At 56.3% G+C, this 19,160-nt stretch overlaps 7 protein-coding genes across 7 annotated transcripts; 3 read left to right on the top strand and 4 right to left on the bottom strand.

Moving 5' to 3' along the window:
• Positions 1–1,129: 1,129 nt before the first annotated feature.
• Positions 1,130–2,457, bottom strand: BDY17DRAFT_235933 (Alpha/beta hydrolase family-domain-containing protein; the record flags this gene model as incomplete). The annotated part of the gene is made up of 2 exons (XM_033730295.1): positions 1,130–2,052; positions 2,109–2,457. Coding segments are annotated over 2 exons (1,272 nt in total), but the record flags the coding sequence as incomplete, so codon positions are not given.
• Positions 2,458–2,540: 83 nt separating this feature from the next.
• On the bottom strand, positions 2,541–4,618 carry BDY17DRAFT_300890 (FAD-linked oxidoreductase-like protein). Its single transcript, XM_033734145.1, has one exon. The coding sequence runs from the start codon at positions 4,363–4,365 to the stop codon at positions 2,905–2,907; it is 1,461 nt and encodes a 486-aa protein (XP_033587782.1). The 5' UTR covers positions 4,366–4,618; the 3' UTR covers positions 2,541–2,904.
• Positions 4,619–7,458: 2,840 nt separating this feature from the next.
• Positions 7,459–7,746, top strand: BDY17DRAFT_300887 (uncharacterized protein). Its single transcript, XM_033734144.1, has one exon. The coding sequence runs from the start codon at positions 7,489–7,491 to the stop codon at positions 7,654–7,656; it is 168 nt and encodes a 55-aa protein (XP_033587781.1). The 5' UTR covers positions 7,459–7,488; the 3' UTR covers positions 7,657–7,746.
• Positions 7,725–9,747, bottom strand: BDY17DRAFT_300886 (6-phosphogluconate dehydrogenase). Its single transcript, XM_033734143.1, has 2 exons — positions 9,197–9,747; positions 7,725–9,149 (listed from the first exon to the last, which is right to left on the bottom strand). Exons 1-2 carry the CDS (start codon positions 9,622–9,624, stop codon positions 8,078–8,080), a joined length of 1,500 nt encoding a protein of 499 aa, XP_033587780.1. The 5' UTR covers positions 9,625–9,747; the 3' UTR covers positions 7,725–8,077.
• Positions 9,748–9,856: 109 nt separating this feature from the next.
• Positions 9,857–11,424, bottom strand: BDY17DRAFT_300884 (Pex12 amino terminal region-domain-containing protein). Its single transcript, XM_033734142.1, has one exon. The coding sequence runs from the start codon at positions 11,387–11,389 to the stop codon at positions 9,986–9,988; it is 1,404 nt and encodes a 467-aa protein (XP_033587779.1). The 5' UTR covers positions 11,390–11,424; the 3' UTR covers positions 9,857–9,985.
• Positions 11,425–11,995: 571 nt separating this feature from the next.
• On the top strand, positions 11,996–16,756 carry BDY17DRAFT_300882 (putative ABC transporter). The gene has a single exon (XM_033734141.1). The coding sequence runs from the start codon at positions 12,144–12,146 to the stop codon at positions 16,656–16,658; it is 4,515 nt and encodes a 1,504-aa protein (XP_033587778.1). The 5' UTR covers positions 11,996–12,143; the 3' UTR covers positions 16,659–16,756.
• A 211-nt stretch (positions 16,757–16,967) lies between these two features.
• On the top strand, positions 16,968–18,815 carry BDY17DRAFT_253959 (uncharacterized protein; the record flags this gene model as incomplete). The annotated part of the gene is made up of 2 exons (XM_033731385.1): positions 16,968–18,379; positions 18,434–18,815. 2 exons carry the CDS (start codon positions 16,968–16,970, stop codon positions 18,813–18,815), a joined length of 1,794 nt encoding a protein of 597 aa, XP_033587777.1.
• Positions 18,816–19,160: the final 345 nt, after the last annotated feature.

The following is a 19,160-nucleotide window of genomic DNA, read 5'->3' as shown; positions in this document are numbered from 1 at the left end:
ATGTGTCAATTCAGTGCGAATTCAAGGGCGGAGCTGGTCTATTCGGCCGCAGAGCCTCGTTCTACAGCTCATGGCGGTGTCATGGAAGGCGGTGGACGGCTTGCATAGTCTCAAGCGAGGCAGTTCACGATGGCGACGGTGAGGGCGATTGAGCCGCTTCTGTTCAATCATGCGGCATCAACGAGAGCGACCATATCAGCCAGAAGCACCCGAGAAGCGGAGCAGAACGTACTGAGATGGACATCGGTGCACCTACAAAACATCGACGAGCATGACCGGGCTGGTAGACGAAGTAGCACGGAAAGCACTGGGCTATGATGGCTCTCCAGTGGAGTGAAGAATGAGAGCGGGCACAAAGGCTCACCGCCCCGCTGAAACAACGCAGAAGAGAGACGAGAGAGCTACATGGAGGGACGAGAAGTAAGAAAAAAGCCGGGCATCAGCTCTCCAGCAATGTATTGGGGAAGAGAGGCGGGTGTGGATGACAAGATCAACGTCGACTAAAGGCGAAGTGACTGCCAAGGCTAGTCATCAGCGCCAGCAGCCGGCATCATGTGAGCTTCTCGATGGGGACCAGGAGGATGGCAAGACAGTGAAGCCGCGGAGATGTTGGAGAGTGAATGAAGCTGCGCCGCTGCAGCGCGCTGGCCGACCACCGGGCAACATCCACGCAAGGCACCGGGACTCAATTGACAGAGCTGGTGAGCTCGTACTCGACTGTCTGGACCTCATGATGGTCGCTGTGGTGGATGAAAGGAAGCAGGAACGAAAGTGGAGGCGAAGCCAGCGGAATCCCCTTCCGCCAAGCCCGCGTTGGTGAAGGTGGCTCGTGCTTGCCCTCGTCCTCACTCTCCTCCACCCCTTCCTCCTTGCCTTCCTTCACCAATAAAAATTGCGGCAGGTGCGTGAGGTGTGCCAGAAGAGCATTGCAAATATCACTCTGCGCGGTATGTACATCGCTCGACTTGTTCTGTAGCTCTACATGGAAGCATCATGCCACGCCGCTCCGCCGCTCAAACCATGCATCACCATCAACATTCCTCGCTGCTCCCTCGAAGTCATGGAAACTACCTCCTTACAGTTTCGCTCCTTTGGGTTTGGGAGAGTACCACTCTCGAGCCCAATGTCGCCAGTCCTCCCCAACCATAGCCATCTCTCTCGGATCCAACTCGGCCTTGATCTTATCCAGCACCGAGTGCTCTTCTCTCCACCGTTGCAGCATCGGACCCAACCATCCGTGCACTGCTCTCGCGACGAGCTCAGGCTTCTCGAACGGAACGAAATGGCCCTCATTCTCCAGAACGATCTCTGCAACGGAGTTTGTCTTCACCCCTCCACTCCCGCCAGGAGCTGTCCCCGTCTGCTCGAGCTTTTCTTTTCGGCTCTTGGGCGTGGCGGATGAGAAAATCGACTTCCCACCCCAGATGTAAAGACATAGAGGCCGCATTAGGGGCAGCTGACGAGCAGTCAGCACAGCTTCCGGTCGGTAGAAGGGTGCTTTCATCTGCGCATGCTCCTCTTTGGTCAGATCGGCATGCGATGGCGCCGCTGGAGTAAAGCTTTCCAGCGGCTGGTCCGGAGCTGGATAAGCATGGCGAGCGAGTCCGTGAGCTTCGTGATGTTTGGTGCTGGCGAGGGTGACTGGCGTCGTAGCATTCTTCGAAGCTTTGGCAGTTATTTCCTTCGGAGCCTCAGGATATAGCAAAGTGGGCAAATCGCGGAATCCATACTGCTTCCACCTCTCCAATACCCGACGGTTCCAATTGCGCATCAAGATCCCCTTGCTGGTTGTTGCGTACGCTTCTTCCCTTGACTCCCATACGTCGCGGCGATTTATGATGATTACAGATCCGTAAAACTTCATATCGTGGGCTCCGTTGACGATTGGCTCAATGGGGATCACGGCGGCAAAGAGGCGAGGGTGCAACAGACTCAGTTGGATGATGTTCTGGCCGCCCATGCTATGGCCGATCCCCACGAGCGGTTGTGGCATCTGGTCACGGAAGACGTTGACCATGTGCAGCAAGTCTCTGGCGTGGTCATCCCAGCATACTACCTCAGGTCATCAGAGATCGAAGCGGCAAAGAACGAGGTCGGATCGCACCCACCGTCAACCCCGAGCTTCCCCTCGTTTAACCTCCCACTTTCTCCATGCGTTGCGAGGTCTGCAATCCAAATGGAGCGAACGGCCCAAGTGCTGCTGGGCGCTTCGGCAGCCTTGTACAACTCATCAAACAGCGGCTCGTACAGCTCTTTCGGCGTGCCAAGAGCATGACACGCAATGATAGTGACCTGTTCCCTGCCCTCGCTCCTAGCATCCACCTGGGTCAGTGGAGTATACTTCTTGATGGCGATATGCAACTGCTCTTCCTGCGAATGCGCGGTGGAGTGATGGAAGCCGCGAATATGCTGGCAGGGGGTGGTATAGGAAGTGCAGTTGAAAAACTCCGACGACATGATGTCAGGGTTTGATGTGATCTACTCAGTCTCAATGGCACAAAGCACAGTTGAAATGAGAGAGACGTGCAAGACTAATAAAAGGATGTTTGCGCGCAATAATTCGCCCGAGCTGACATGGACTGAGTAAGGCTGCATGTAATCCACAGCCTTGAAATGGCTGGCTTGCGGGGAAGCGGCTCGGCGATATGATCCGGGCCCACTCCACAAGATGTTCAGCTCCTCGCCGTGCTACTAGTCTATATTGCGTTGAGAATCGAAAACGTAATATCTCAAGGGGAAATTCGATGGTGTCAAATTAGATTCAGCAGACGCTATGCAAGAAGTCGGCCGTTCTAATTCATGGATCCCGTCCATCAAACGCCAAATATAAATGTGCATCCGATGCAAAAGCGCTGCAGAACACCGCCTCCCATCCGCCCCGAACTCCGTAAGCCAAACAGTGCCCTAAGCCATTCCAAAAACCCCCTTGAACCTCCTCCAAATCTCCGCCTGCATGGCCCTCCTCGTATCATTCGTGCGGCCAGCCGCATCCTTGTTCTCCGCCGCACGCCGCAAAAGGTAGTTGAGGCAATCATATATCGGGCCCCAAGTGCTGCACTTGAACACCCGCTCCTTGACCGCCTTATCATTGCTCAGATTCGCCTTCGCGTCGGCGATCAGACGGCACGACACCTCGTCCGCCATGCCCTGCAGCTGCGCGAAGTTCAGCGGTGTCAGCGCCTCGCCGCGATCCGCTTGTTCTTGGCGGAGGCGCTGCGCGTTCTCGACGGAGACGGCGTTGTGGGTGGCGAGAACGACGTTGAGGTCGGGGAAGGATGCGGTGGAGTCGCCTTTGATGGGCTGGAGGGTGTCGTTGTAGGCTCTGTGGATGAGGGCGGAGGCGAGGTTGTCGTAGCAGGCGTGGGTGGCTTCGATGGTGGGATGGATGAGCTCGCGCTTTTCGGTGCCCAAGTATGCGCCGCGCACCAGCTTCAAGCCGTATGTGAAGCCCTCCTCCTTTGCGATAGCCAGTTGCTCGGCAATTCGCTGTGGGGTCTGCTTTAGGTATGCTTGGTGTGTGCTGTAGACCACCGCTTTTCCGTCGATGTTGTATACTCGCTGCATACGCAGACACCAATCGTGGAAGCCCGTCAGACTCCACGTCTCCTCCGCAGCGGGAAGGAGAGCGAGGTTCTTGGCTGCTGCCGCTTTGCAAAGAGCGTGCATGGCTTCGCTCATGCGTTCCGTAGGCTCTTTGTTCGCTTTCATCAGTCTCATAGCATCGGGCCCCATGCCAGACCATTTGAGCCCAATGAAGTCGCCGGGAGAGGCCATCTTCACGGAGTCCAGCATGCCCTGTCTCCAAAACGCCACATCTTCTGGCTCGTTGCCCTCGGCATCGGCAAGGACTTCTGGCGCATATTCAAGGATGACGCCGGCGTATCCCTCTTTCCGCAGCTCCGCACATCTCTTGTCCACCTGGGCTTCCGTCTCGCCAGCGCAGAATTGTTTGTAGAATGTCTCCCATAGCAGAGCTCGCATTACCGGGTTGGAATCGAGGCGGAAGAGCGGGTTTCGGCTGTTCAGCATGCGCTGCAGTAGAGATGTGGAGGCGCCGAGTAGCGTGGGCGAGCTGGAGATGGTGGTGATGAAGTATGTTCGGAGGACTGATGAGAGTGGTAGGACAGACAAGGCGGGCATGGTTGAGTCGCCCTGGGAAGCGTTGGAGGTGTGGGCAGATGAAGATGCTGGTATGCTCTCGGCAAGCGTCGCGGGCTGCTTCTTCACCTGAGAAGTATGTATACTAGCGCGACCTCTGCGACCGCCATCCTGCACGATATACGCAAGACAAGCGGGCGTGGTGTGTTTGTTAGTGACGCTCGAGAGCGCGGCCTCGACGCGCTGCAAGGGAAACGCGGCCTTCATGGTAGCGGCTGGATAAGAATACGCAAGGAAGATGAAGGAGAAGAATGGCGATCACGCGCCAGAAGGACAAGAATATATCACGTACTCGCAAAGGACCGACATCGAGTCGCAACACCCTTCCGCCTCTAAAGCCGGCGCGGCTCATGGTATTGCGTCGTGCCCGCAGACGGGACGAGAGATGTACCTCACCCCGCCACTGAGACCTCGCCGCCGGTTAATGGCGGCCCCACCGTCATCAGGCAAAGAAACAAATCTCGATCCCCACAGCGGGAAGGCCATCCGTCCAGGGTGTCTCTTATCGCCTGGAGGCGATTTCCGCTTCGAGTGTAGCGTCGGAATGCCTTGCCAAGGGTCAGCAAAGCCGACTACACTTCCTCAATATGAGGTGAATAGAACATGTTTGCCTTGCTGTAGAGGTGCAAAAGTCTGGTGTTGCGTCTTGATGGTGTCTCATATGAGAGTTGAAGGGCTTCTTGGCCGCTTCAATGTCCGAGAGGTGGTAAATTGGCCGCTTGCGTGCGCTAACGTATCGGTAATCAGGATTTCAAGAGGCGGCTCAGCCAGCCTGATCTCAAGGGCATGTTCTGCACGAGAAAGCCCCTATATGGTGTCGTCGCGCTGCCCATCCTTTTCGGAGCGCCTGGGACTGCGTTGGATGGCCGAGCATCAGAACCGAGCTCAAGCGCAACCAAGACCCTCCGTCGTTGCTCAAATTGTGCATCTCTTCAGCAAACCACGGCGAGAACTCTCTGCCTAGCGAACAAGCGCACGGTACGAAATCTCGCAGTAGAGTAGAGAGAGTGAAGTACAGTCCGCCCGCTCTCTTGCGCTTGCTCTGAGCATATGACAGCATCAGCTGCGCTCATGATCGTCGGACGGCTTTGTCATGGCTCTTCACTTGCTCCTAATGCTCTCCTGATATGGTGTCAGGCCCCTCACGTTCCCCCCGGCCCGCTGACTCAATGAGAAGAATCACATCTGGACTCCACTTGACCACAGCCGATCGGATCAACCGCGCTTGGTGGGCAGAATGGACGGGGCCTCCACCGGTAGGGCGGAGGAGGCCCTGTTTGCGGTGAAGATGGCGGCGGAGGAGGAGGAGGCGGAGGCTGGCATTCGTATTAGTACGAGTTTGTTGAACAACGCTGGCCATGTCAATTGTCACTCACCGCGGCTCCTGGGTTGCGTAGCTGACGGACCAGCGCGACATAGTCGTGGCGTGGCATGTTTGATGGCTAGGGTGCAACTGTCAAAGTATTTCGATGCTGCTGAGGACTTCAGAAGTGGTGCGGTTGGAGACTGGAGATGCTGAATGAGGTCGAGCAGCGCTGACTGGTGAAGTAACATCTCACGCGAGGACGACGAGCACGCCGACAATACCAGCAGGGCAGGGCTACGCACGCGCAGTCTCACCGTGACAGTACAAATGAACGTAAGATTAGCTTTAATGGGAGATCCTCACGACAATCTTCTCTGCGAGCTGGTCGACACGACCAGAGCACAATGAAGAAAAAGAAAGTGGAAATGTCTGCACCCCTCTTGTGTCGCTCACTCGGTTCACTGCCTCCGAAGAGACTCTCGAGGCGGATGCAAGTGCGAGCCAGAGCTAGCAGCAATGCGTAGGAGGGAAAGGCGCAGTGGTATTTGATCCATCCTGAGTGCTTGGGCAGCCATCTAGAGAACATGGGGAGGTTCAGCAGATGTTGCTAAGGATGAAGAGAGGAAGAAGAAGTTGAGCAAAGGGCGGAAACTTATACTCGAGCTGCAATAAGGTTGCCGTTAGCGCCGCCAAGGCCTGGGTGAATCACCTGCACGTGAGCACTGGCTTGTTTCGTCATTGGTACGACGCGGTTATGACGCTGCTGGAGTTGCTCTGGGCAAGAGGCGACAAACTGGGATGCTGCTGAGGCTACATTGCGTGCTGGTGATGGTTCAGAGTGATCTGAAGAAGAACATTGGGGTTCCATGATCGATCTTTCCTTAGCCGGCCTCTCGCAAACTCGCGTTGCAGCGGTGTGCTGTATGGACGGAGATGGAGTGCGGGTTTCAAGCACTCACTGGACGTTCAGACTTGGATAATGGCTCAAATGCATGCTAGAAGACGGTTGGTATTGTTCAAGTGATGAGACGCGCTCAGGCAACCTTCACAGCCTTGCGAGCAAGTTCAAAACACGAATTCGACGGACGACCAGACTTGAACGCGCGACTTCACAGCCATGACGCTTCCTTCATTGCGCGTGCATTAGCGGCAGCACAAACCAAACAGCGGGTCGGGGAGCAAACTCCCTCCCCTCGTATCCGACTTCTCCACGCGTCATAAAGAGCGAGCAAAAAGAACCATTGTCGGCGCGATCCCAGAAGCTCTCAGACTACAAACCTCAGTGCAGAATGTCAGCGGGAAACTTGGTGCGAAGTGCTTGTCGATCTCGGGCAATCTGTAACGTGAAGACTATGGGAACGGACGTCCTACATTATTCTTTGAACCCTCGTTTCGAGGGACGCAAAAGATCAATATAAAGCCACCGGCACTTGAATCACGTGAGACCGAAGCGTAGCCGGCTTGCACGAGCTCAACGCGTTCTGCCGGTCGAGAGCAAACTGCAACGCTCGAACAAAAGAAGAGCAGCAGATGGCAAAAAGAAATGTTGGGACTCTGTGGTGATATCTACAAGGGGAGCCCCGATGCGGTATCGGGACTTGAAGTAACTTGGAGCGAGCCCAATCCCTCCCTCGCCTTTCGGCTACTAAAGAGAATCGATCTGAGCCCAGGTAGCTTATTGAAGTGTGGGCGCCATGTGGAACGTACACGCGCACCCCTCAAAGCTGTGGCCAAATTAGGAAGCTGTGGGATTCGTATATATAACCCCCATCCGTCTTCTGGGAGCACGGCCGATGTATTGCCGTCCTGCGCAACTGTGGTCACGCGTCGGGCGACATTTGATGACGTGGAAGACGTATTTGGTGTTTCCGATGGATTGGAGCAGTTTGTTCCCACCCTTTGTCACCGAAACGAAAGAAGTCCTACAGATGAGAAGCACTTCCACATGTTTGTTTCGAGCTCCTTCCTCCCAAAAGGCTTGCTAACGAGTTTAGGAGCAGTAGAGAAGCCTTCTATCGTTCACGATGCCACCATCCGCGCGGCAGACTCCCTCCCCTACAACGCTGCAGCAAGTTCACAGCCCCGCGACGGAGCAAGCAACCACTTTCAGCCGCTCGCGTCAACGACAGCAGCATTGTCCATCAATTCGCCCGCCAAACCGTCGAGAAAATCAGCACAAGCAAGAGCAATGAGCAAGGGCAATCAGCAATAGCAAAGAACAAAGCCGACTTCCCTCTTCGATGATCCTCCATCACCTTTCCTTCCAGCACCCTGATGCTCTCTCGCGCGCTTACACGTAGCTCACCAGACACCGCGTCGTCAAGGAGCGTTATGGTTGCTACGAGCGAGCATAGCGATTGGGAGAAGAATGGCGACGCCCTCTGGAGACAACAAAGGCAGCAGTTGGGCTGCTGGACGCGCAAGCATCCTCTATACGTCCCTCTGCAGTGTCTACTGTATCTCACACCTGTTTGCCAAACAACGGTCATCACCCACCCCTACTCCACCACCCAAAACTCGAGGACGGCGCACACCACCTCCTCCGCGCGCACAACCGCTCCAACCCGACGCAATCTGCTTCGACGCGTGCACGCCCTTCCCCCGACTTCAATCTCACGCAGCCTTCCATTCAAAATGCCAGCGTCCAGTCACCGGCTCACCCTGCGGATCCTCCCCCTTCTTATCGTACATATGCTTGCCAAAGTAATCCAGCTCCGCCTCGTAGAAGCTGGTCGGCAAATTCGTACTCGTCTGATACTTCAAGTACTCCAGCGTGGCGCTCAGACTGGGGACGACGTGGTCGCTTTCCGTCGCTCGGAGGACGACGTTCTTGAGAGCGGGAAAGCACTCCTTGAACTCCGCTGCGACGGAGGGTTGGAGCATGGGGTTGATGTACGCGGGCGCGTTGGAGGTGTAGATCGGTGCGAGAAGTTCGTCGTTGATGTGGTCGGATTGGATGATGCAGCCTGCGCGCCAGAGCTGGAAGAGCGAGGGGTAGTTGATGTTGAAGTGGTGGGTCTTGTCGGCTTTGGCGATGATGTTGAGGCCTTGAGTGTAGGATGCGAGACAGGCGCTGTAGACGGCGCATCTTAGGTCTTCCAGGAAAGCTCTGCGGTCGGTGGGAGAGATGGACTTGGGGGTGAACTCGGATTCGAAGGTCTTGCGGATGTCGCGGCGTTGGTGGAGGTCTCCGGAGGCGATGCGGAGGAAGTGCGCGGTAGTCAGCGTGGGCGCTGGGACGTGCTTGTCGATGGCTTCGATGTTGCTCCACACGCCGGTGCCTTCCTCGCCCGTCCAGTCTTGAACTACTTTGTCTTCCACCGTGTCAAGAACGTGCTGTCCAGTCTTTTCGTCAACCTTCCGGCAGATTTCCGCGCCGATCTTGACTAGAAACGTATTCTTCAATTCGCCGTTCTGATTCCACCTTTGCAGCTCGTCGCCAACTTCGTCCAGACTCATCCCTAAACCCTTCGTCATGATCGCCCACGCCTCGCTGATGGCTGACATCATGCCATGCTCGATGCCGTTGTGAATCATCTTGCAGTAATGGCCGGCGCCGCCAGTCCCAACAGGAGCAACGCAAGGCGACCCATCCGGCGCCTTTGCCGCAACTTTCCGCAGCAAAGGCAGGACTACGTTGAGACTGTCGTCGTCGCCACCAGGGCACATAGAAGGACCGCGACGACTGCTGGCCGTTAGCAATCGGTACCACGCGAAAGAGGGTGGACTTGCGCCGCTTGATATCCACCAGAAACACCGCAGCCCACGTAGCGGATGCCGGTCGTCACACTCTTCCCCTGCCTCCGCTCAGTATTCTGCCAATTCTCATTCCCACAGTCGATAATGACATCGCCCTTCGTGATAAAAGGCCGCAACCCGTCAAATACACTATCGCCCACACCCCCATGCGGCAAGCTCCAGACAAACACTTTGGGATTGGGCAGACTTTCGCACAGCGATTTGTAGTCTTCGTATTTTGCCATGCGCTTCTCGAGGCCGTCTTTTTTCGCGGACGTGAGAATGCCGTCCATTGCTTCGGTCGATGGGTCTTGAAGTGAGACGTCGATGCCTTTCTCGGCGAAGAGCAGGGCCATGCCGCCGCCCATGGACCCGCAGCCGATCATGGCGATTTTTTTGATTTCTGTTTCTTTCGATGCCATGGTGTCGGATTTGGCGATGGTTGTGGACTGATTCGCCGAGTCCAGTGCAAATGGTCGTGGGAGAGAAGGGGGATTAATGGCTGTTTGTCAAGCGTCGTGATACGGCTGTGGCGTGGATCATTGTGACGTGGGCTTGCAGCGCAAATAGACTTCGCGGGCCACTCTTCCACCTTCTCCGACCCACTTGCGCGTGAGAGGCGCGATGGCACGTGGGGAGGCTTTCAATTCTACGGTACTGCTTAAGGCTCGAGGGTGTTTCAAAAGGGATGGGCGCGAATGGAAGCAAAAGAGAGGGAGACACGTCTGAACAGCGGTTGGTCGCAGCGTGGATTTCATTCTGCTCTAGCTCATCGTTTCCTCATCACTCCACGGCCTCTTCTTCTCCATCTTTATCGAAAGGCGTAGGAGCCATTTGCTGCATTGGCACTTCGTCGTCCCCACGATCTTCCTCGCCCTCCTTCTCCACCAACTCATCCGCCCAAGCAATACTCTTGCGGCTGCTTCTCCTCGGCACATCCACCGCCACAGGTGCTTCCACATCACCACTCCACGGCCTGCATTCCTTCACCAGCTCTCCGCATCGCAAACAAATCCAGCCTTCGCCTTCTTCGGCTTCGATGCGCTTCGCCACGCACGCGTAGCAGTAGATGCATCCGCACTCGACCGTTTCGTAGGGGTTGGTGATGTCCGTGGAGGAGTTGCCAATGATGCCGGCATTTGCTCCCGCCGAAATCACATCCTGCTCGCTCTTTCCCGTCGTGGCGTTCTGGTCTTGGTAGCAGATTGCGCACGTCCGCTCCGGCAGGAAGCTCAGCTCTCCTGTTCGCGCCCTTCCCTCTTCTCCTTCCTGGCCTTCTTGTTGAACTTTCTCGCCGCTTCGAAGGTTTGCCACGGACGTTTTCGTCTTCTTCCAGGCACGCGCCAGCCAGCGTTTCCACCGACTAATCCCAACTAACGGCAGGAGGAAGAGGAGGAATTCCGTGAAAGCGTGCCAGACTAGTTGACGGTTGAGGAACTCGAACGATACCTCCCGGCTCGTTTGATTGGAGGATGGGACAAGCCGCATTCGTAGTAATCTGTCGGTGAGCGTCCGGTATTTGCCATTGTAGAGGAAGATGAGAAAGGAGACGAAGGCCGCAACATTGTGTGCCGATCCGAGAAAGTTGGTGACTCTGCTGAGCCGGTTGATGAGCGGCGAGGGCTCGGTATCGTAGCTGTTCTCAATCGCCGACAATCGGTCTTCCCATCTGCTCCACGCGTATCTACCACCCACGGTGAGCAGCCCGTACGCCGCTCTCTGCGTCGCCGTCGCCTCTGCTCTTGCTGCTGTGTTCTTTGCTCGCGCGTCGATGTACTTCAGCCCTTGCAGAGAAGCGCCATAGCTTGCTCCATGGTCCCATATTGAAAGCTTCCACAGTATCGTGCGAAGGAATAAACTGATCTCGGCGGCATAGTCGTCCTTGAGGTGTGCGCCGAACAACTTCAAGCCTTCCCCCGCCTGGTTTTTGAGGAGGTTGAGCAGCTCTTCATCGAGCAGCTCCGCGTCGACTTGCCCGACACGAAAGGCTGGTTGTGTGCTGTAGGGACTTTTGATCAAGTCCCAGAAATTGAAGGCCTGGTGCGCCGCGACCCGCAGCGCTGGGGGGAGGTGGAGGAGGCGCTCTGCTCGTGAAGTGGTGACCTCCGACCGGACAGCAGCGAAGGAAGCTTCGCGCGCAGCTCGGCGAGCGAGAATGCGCTCTTGCGCGGCGGCGAAATCGGTCATTTCGGCATTGCAGACGGATATAAGGAGTGGAGGGGAGGCAGGAAGGTGAGGTAGAGTGGAGGTCGCGAGAGGTGACTGGGGAAGCGCGAAGCCTCGGCTCGGAATGAAACGATGGCAAAGCCGGCGTGTGTCCGTCACGCCCTCGCCTTCACTTTGCTCCTGCCTGTCTTCGACAAACATCAGTATAATGACGTGGCCGATAATATTCTGTTCCTCCTCAAACGTCCGCGAATGTAAGGACAGTGCCGACTGTGAGGCGAGCGATTGATTGGAGAGCATCAGTCAAATAGACCAGCACGTTGTTAGCCCAACGTCATCCCGCCGTGTGCAGAGCCTCGCGAGTACGGCCACAGGCAATGAAGGAAGCTGGCTTTCTTCCCCCACGACTCGGCCTATCGTGGTGGAATAGGTTGCTCACGCGCGTGATCAGTTACCAAACGTGCTTCACGTCGAATGTCAACATAGCGACTCCGTGATCTACTTAACAACTCCGTGGTCCGTCGAATGTATTCCGGCTTACCGTCAACTCAAAGCAGCGAATGAGGGTTAAAGTTTCAGAGGCATGCGCGCGCCGGACTCGTGACAAAGCTTGGCATCTCATGTGTACATCAGGCAGCAGCAAGACACCCAAACCATGAATCAACTCCATCTCGGTCTTTCCTCAAGTCGTATGTCTCCCAGTCCATCGACGACATGAGTCGGCTCATCGGGAGTTTGTGCACTGCATCCTGGACCCGCCGGCGAGCCCTTCAGAATGCAACAAATCCCGTTCGGGTATGCCTCCCTTGGCCATCATGACACCACCCCCAGCCTGAGGAATGGCACGACTTACTGCTTCAGCCATGTCTGGAACGATAGAGAGGCGCGATTCGAGACCTGCTTTCTGCCCATCGTGGCGTGTGTGCCAGCGGCACTCGCAGCGCTGGTAATCTTCTTCCAGGCCCTCACCCTCCTCATACCCTGGCGACCACGATGGACCAGGCCGTTCGTGGAAGAGGTCTACTATTTTCCGGTGGAGGACGAATTCCTACCCAAGCGTCGCTGGAGCCCATTTGTGCCTGCTCTCATTGTCCTGTCACTTGCTGGCTTCCTCCTCCAATCCCTCGTTGCAACCGCGACATGGTTCGAGCTGGGCAGACTGGCTCCCTTGGCGACCTGGTTTGCCGTGTCCGCACTCCTGTTCATCTACAGGCCGACAACCGCACCCTACTCCGTCTTGGCCATTTTGTCGCTCCAGGCGGTCGTCCATGTCGCCTTTTTGGTGGATGACGGCTGGTATCGAAATGGTCAGGAACAAAACTACGGCATCTCCACCTTGGTCCTGAGCATAGTCGGCATCGGGGTCATCCTAATCATGCCTTTGCGCAACCCAAATCTCCCGACTAAGGACATCAGCATGCCAATGTCTGAGCCCACCTCCTCTTTACGCAGCCCAGAGGACAATTTGACACTTTGGCAATTTCTGACGGTTTCCTGGATGACGCCGCTCATCAGCATCGGCTACAAGCGCCAGCTGGAAGACGAGGATGTGTGGCACTTAGCGTACGAGTTCCAGCATCAAAGATTGCACGATAACTTCCGGCTACTCAAAGGCACCGTCATCCGACGTTTGATCAAAGCGAACGCCATTGACATTTGCATCCTGATTGTGCTTGGAGTTCTTCGAATGTTCCTCACGTACTCACCCATCGTGCTCCTCGAACTTCTGCTGAGCTCGATGCAAGATCCCCTTTCGCCGAAAAGAGCAGCCGTCACTTACGCGGCAATCTCGCTTGTACTTAGATACATTGCCTGCCAATCTGGTCCCCTCAGCTTGTGGTATGGCAGACGGTGCTACGAGCGATCCCGCGGCGAGATGATCACCATGCTGTACGAGAAGACTGCCGGCAGAAAAATCGCTTTCGCTCCCGATGAGAGTGAGAAGACTTCCTCCAACGGGAGTGCCAATGGGCATTTGAACAATGAAGACTCTCGCAAGGGTGAGACTATGCCTTGGTGGAAACGAACATGGGTCAAGTCGGTGTCCATGTTCAAGCGAAAGACTTCCACTCCCATCCCAGTCAAGGAGACCGCATCGATGGGGAAGATCCTCAATCTCATGCGAAACGACGTGTACGAAATCGCTCAAAGATTCTGGGAGATCCAGGAGCTCGTCAACAAGCCCTTGAGCGTCGTGTTGTCGATTGCCCTTGTCGTTCGCTTACTCGGGTGGTCGTCGCTGCTTGCTGTGGTGGCAGTAGTCATCGCTCAGGCCATTATTGCCATCCTTGTGAGGTTCAGAGTCCACTACGAAAGGCGCATGCGAGCTGCTCGCGACAATCGGCTACAGGTCGTCTCACAGTTCGTCGAAGCCATCCGACATTTGCGCTGGTACGGTTGGCAGCACGCATGGCTAACGAAAATTACGGCTGCTCGGCAGAAGGAACTTCATCTACGCATCGTCCTCGGGCTATATGTCACCGTCATCGGCTTCATCAACACTCTCGCGTCGGAGACCTCTCCTGTGATAGCATTCTTCGCTTACACGATTATTGCCCGCAAGCCCCTTACTGTGGACGTGGCTTTCCCGGCAATGCAACTGTCCAACATGATGATCGCAGCCCTACGAGATCTGCCCGACTTGCTCAACACCATCGTCAATGCGTACGTCGCCGTAGGTCGTATTGAGGACTACATGGCTGAGCCTGATAAGCCGGAGATGAATACAGAAGCCCTACTAGGCGAGAGCGTGGCGCTGGAAAGGGCATCGTTCGCGTGGCCTGGGAAAACAGAACCAGTGCTCAAGAATTTGGACCTGGAGTTTCCGGCTGGCCTAACTGTGGTCTTTGGGGAGGTGGCCTCCGGCAAGACCGCCCTTTTGCAAAGCATACTCGGTGAACTAGACATGCTGGAAGGGCAACTTATGCGACCCAACGAGCCGATTGGATATTGTGCACAGGCGCCATGGCTTCAAAGTATGAGCGTGCGAGAGAACATCCTCTTCTCCGCGCCTTATGAAGAGCAACGGTACCGCACAGTCCTCGACGCCTGCGCTCTGGTGCCCGATATTGCAGAGTTCAAAGCTGGAGATCTGTCACTTGTTGGCGAGAATGGTATTGGACTTTCCGGTGGCCAGCGTGCTCGGATGGCGTTGGCAAGAGCGTTGTACAGCAGCGCGAACATCTTGCTCCTCGACGACCCTTTGTCAGCACTCGACCAGCAAACTGCAGAGTCGATAGTGCAGAAGTGCTTCGCGGGGGACATGCTCAAAGGGAAGACGGTGGTATTGGTGACGCACAGAACAGATTTGGTCCTGCAACATGCGACTCAAGTCATTGAGATCGAGGAAGGCGTGGCCGAAGTCATCGATCGAACCACCTTCGTGTATCACCCAGCGAAACGCGACCATCCCAGCCAGCCCGCAGACGAGACTCTAAGTGAGATCCAGCCTGCCGAACAGCCAGCAACGGTCGTCCCGGACAAATTCATGGAAGACGAGTACAGAGCACAGGGTGGCGTGAAGGCTTCCGTCTACTGGGAATTCGTCAAAGCTGGAAAGCGGCGTTGGTGGTGTGTGCTGATTTTCGTCCTCGCATTCTACCGCCTGTCGAATATCGCTCAAGCCTGGTTTCTTAAGAGCTGGGGCGAGGCCTACGGCGAGCAGTCCAGCATCGTTCTCTATGCCCAACATGACGGTCCAGTTCCTACGAACGCTAAGCCGGACTTTCTAGGCTTTCTCCCGCCTCCGGATGTCGATACCAACCCCTGGTTGCTGGTGTTTCTCACTCTCGCCCTCTTTGAATGTCTGTCATACCTCCTGTTCCGCGTCACCATTGTCGTGATCATGTACACCACGGCCAAGGAGATGTTTGCAGCCATCATGGAGCGCGTGGCCGGCGCCACTTTCCGCTTCTACGACGTCACGCCGGTCGGTCGTCTGATGAACCGCATGACCTCTGATATCGGGGTGATTGATGGCAACATCAGTATGCAGCTACACACTGTCGTCTGGCTGGGAATTTCTTGGATCACAGCATTGATCACCGTCGGTGCTGTCACGCCTAGCTTCCTCGCCTTCACCGCGCTCTTGACACTCGCCTTTGTCATGATCTTTCTGCGCTTCATCCCCACCTCACAGAGCCTTCGGCGGCTTGAAATGGTGTCGCTCACGCCATTGATGTCGAACTTCGGCGCGCTGCTCCAAGGTCTGACCACCGTCCGGGCGTTCCGTGTTCAACAGCAATTCCAGGACCGCGTGGTCCGCGTGGTCGACACTTTCCAGAAAATGGACCATTTCTACTGGAGTTTGCAAGCCTGGATGATGTATCGCTACGAGGTCTTGGCTGCGACAGCAACGTTTGTCGTGACTATGATAGCGCTCGCTACGAACCTGTCGGCGGGATTGACGGCCTTTGTGCTCTACGCCGCTAGCAAATTGGTCGGGACTACGCACTCGCTGTGTATACAGTACGGTCAGCTGCAAATGGAGTTTGTCTCTGTGGAGCGAGTGGTGGAGCTGAAGCATCTCGAGCAAGAGCCGAAGGGCTCCATCAGTCCGCCGGCATGGTGGCCCTCGTTCTCGGGCGACCTGCACTTCGATGATGTGACGATCAGATACGCACCGCACCTCGACCCGGCTCTCAAAGGCATCTCCTTCACGGTCAAAGGAGGCTCCAAGACGGCCGTCATTGGCCGCACGGGGTCGGGAAAGAGCACGCTCGCACTCTCCATGCTCGCCACCATCGTCCCGGAAGCAGGCAAGATTTCCCTCGACAACGTCGACCTGGCAGAAGTAGACAGGCAACTCTTGCGCACGCGAATCACCTTCGTAGCGCAAGACCCCATCCTCTTCCCCGGCACGATGCGCGAGAACCTCGACCCCGTGCAGCAGCACAGCGACGCCGAGTGCGAACTCGTCCTGGAGCGAGTCTGCGCGCGCCAAGACTGGACGCTCGACACGAAAGTCGAAGCAGGCGGGCGGAATCTGAGTCAAGGGCAGCGGCAGCTCGTCGGGCTTGCGCGGGCCGTGCTGCGCCGCAGTGCGATTATCATTCTCGACGAGGCGACGGCTTCCATTGATCGGGAGACGGCGGCGCAGATTCAGCAGGTCATGTATGAGGAGATGAAGGAGAGTACTGTCATTACGATTGCGCATCGACTAGAGGCGGTCATGCATGCGGATTATTGTATTGTGCTTGGCAAGGGGAGGATATTGAGGCAGGGGACGGCGGCGGAGATGTTGGAGAAGACGGGCGTGGAGGAGGAGCTGGAGGGGGATGCGGAGGGTTAGGCTGGACTGGATAGATAGATTCATGTTCGTCTAGAAATATTGCGCTATGGATAGAATGTACTACTTTAGAACGTGGTCGAATTGATCTCGAATCATTGGATAATATTCTCGAATATAGGATGCGTCTCGGTTCATGCCCTCTTCAGAAACGCCGAAACAGCAGAGTGATGCAAGTGGGGTCCACATCCACCCAACGTCAACGCTCAAGATGACGACGACCGCACGCCAACAATGTCGCTCCTCCGCCTCAGCAGACTTAAACCCCCAGGAGGACTAGTATCACTAGCACGCAAGCAGCAACAGCACACAATGGCCAAACCAACCAAATACAGCCACCTGCCGCTCTCAACCTCGGGCCCGCAAGACTGCGCCCTCACCGGCGCCGCCCTGCTCCGCAACCCCTACCTAAACAAAGGCACAGCCTTCAGCGCCGAGGAGCGCGCAACGTTCGCCCTGGCCGCCTCGCTGCCGAAACAAGTCGACACGCTGGAGCAGCAGCTGCAGCGCGCGTACGAGCAGCTGAGCACGCACCGCACGCCGATAGGCAAGAATGCGTTCATGACGAGCATGAAGGCGCAGAATGAGGTGCTGTACTACCGCCTCATCCAGGAGCATTTGAAGGAACTCTTCCCGATTATTTACACGCCTACGGAGGCGGATGCGATTGCGGATTATAGTCGCTTGTTCCGGCAGCCCGAGGGGTGTTATTTGAATATTGAGGAGGCGGAGGGGATTGAGGCTGCGTTGGAGAGGTGGGGCCCCGCGGAGGATGTGGATATCATTGCTTGCAGTGATGGGGAGCAGATTTTGGGGATTGGAGATCAGGGCGTCGGCGCGATTCTGATTTCCATTGCGAAGCTGGTCATCTACACACTTTGCGCGGGGATCCATCCGAACCGCGTGCTGCCGGTGGGCTTGGATGTGGGGACGGACAATGAGCATTTGCTGAACGACGATTTGTACTTGGGACTGCGCAGGCCGCGCGTGAGGGGGGAGGAGTACGATGCGTTCATCGATCGGTTTGTGCATGCTTGTCGGAAGAAGTATCCGCGGGCGTATATTCACTTTGAGGATTTTGGGCTGCACAATGCGCGCCGCATCCTGGACAAGTATGCGCCGCAGATTGCGTGCTTCAACGATGATGTGCAGGGGACGGGGGCGGTGACGCTGGCGGCGTTGTATGCTGCGCTGCACGTGGCGAAGCTGAAGCTGAAGGACTTGCGGATTGTGATGTTTGGGGCGGGCACGGCGGGGACGGGCATTGCGGATCAGATTCGAGATGCGATTGCGGTGGAGAGCGAGAAGTCGAAGGAGGACGCGGCGCAGCAGATCTGGTGTGTCGACAAGCAGGGCGTGCTGCTGCAGAGTCAGAAGGACGACCTCACGCCTGCGCAACATCCGTTTGCTCGACCGGACGACGAGTGGAAGGACAGCGATGCCAAGTCATTGAAAGAGATTATCGGGAAAGTGAAGCCGCATGTGCTCATCGGGACTAGTACGAAGCCGCGGACGTTTACGAAGGAGGTGGTGCAAGAAATGGCCAAGCATGTCGACCGGCCGATCATCTTCCCGTTGTCCAATCCTACAAGGCTTCACGAGGCCGATCCGAAGGATCTCCATGAGTGGACGGATGGAAAGGTTCTGACAGCGACGGGCAGTCCGTTCCCGCCGGTGACAACGAAGGACGGCGGGAAGCGAGAGATTGCAGAGTGTAACAACAGGTGAGCCAACGCGTTGTCCCTTCTGCGTTTGAGTGACGACTGACACTCCAACAGCACCATGTTCCCCGGCATCGGGCTCGGGGCCGTGCTAAGCAGAACCAAACGCATCACGTCGGAAATGCTGGTAGCGGCAGTGAAAGCGCTCTCCGCCCAAGCGCCCGCTCTCAAAGACCCCGATGCCGCACTGCTGCCCGACGTGACGGACGTGCGGGAAATCAGCGTGCAAATCGCGGCGGCGGTGATTAAACAGGCGATCAAGGACGACATGGCGCAGGAAGCAGACATCCCGACGGACGACGGGGACTTGGCAGAGTGGATCCGCGAGCAGATGTGGGAGCCGAAGTACCGGGCGTTGCGCAAGGTGGACAAGCATGTGGCGGATCGCGTTGCCAAGGGTGAGGCTGGGAGTCGGGGGGCTGCGGCGGTGCATGAGTAGATGTGGATGAAAGATGAGACACTGGATGCGCTGCTGGGCAGAGCTACATTTTGCGGTTCTCATAGAAGAGTAGGAAAGAGTAGACGAGAAGGAATAGACGTTGGTGAAAGGGCTTACCTTAGTTTACAGCGTGTAGGTAGTGATGAAACATGATGCATGTGGCTCGGATTCGTGGAGGGAGGGGGTACCGGGTAGTGGCCTCACACGCCATCATGCGTCCGTCTCTCGTCACTAGAGTGGTTACACAGCGCTCTCCTCCGGCCAGGAGAGGACCACAGTGTTTCTGCCAAGGACACTGGTTGCATTAATAGAAGACGGCGTGGTGGGAGGATTTGACAGGTGTGG

The sequence above is a fragment of the Neohortaea acidophila genome (genome assembly GCF_010093505.1).
Source record: "Neohortaea acidophila strain CBS 113389 unplaced genomic scaffold BDY17scaffold_8, whole genome shotgun sequence".
Lineage (NCBI taxonomy): Eukaryota > Fungi > Ascomycota > Dothideomycetes > Mycosphaerellales > Teratosphaeriaceae > Neohortaea > Neohortaea acidophila.
This window is presented reverse-complemented; position numbering and strand designations above follow the sequence as displayed.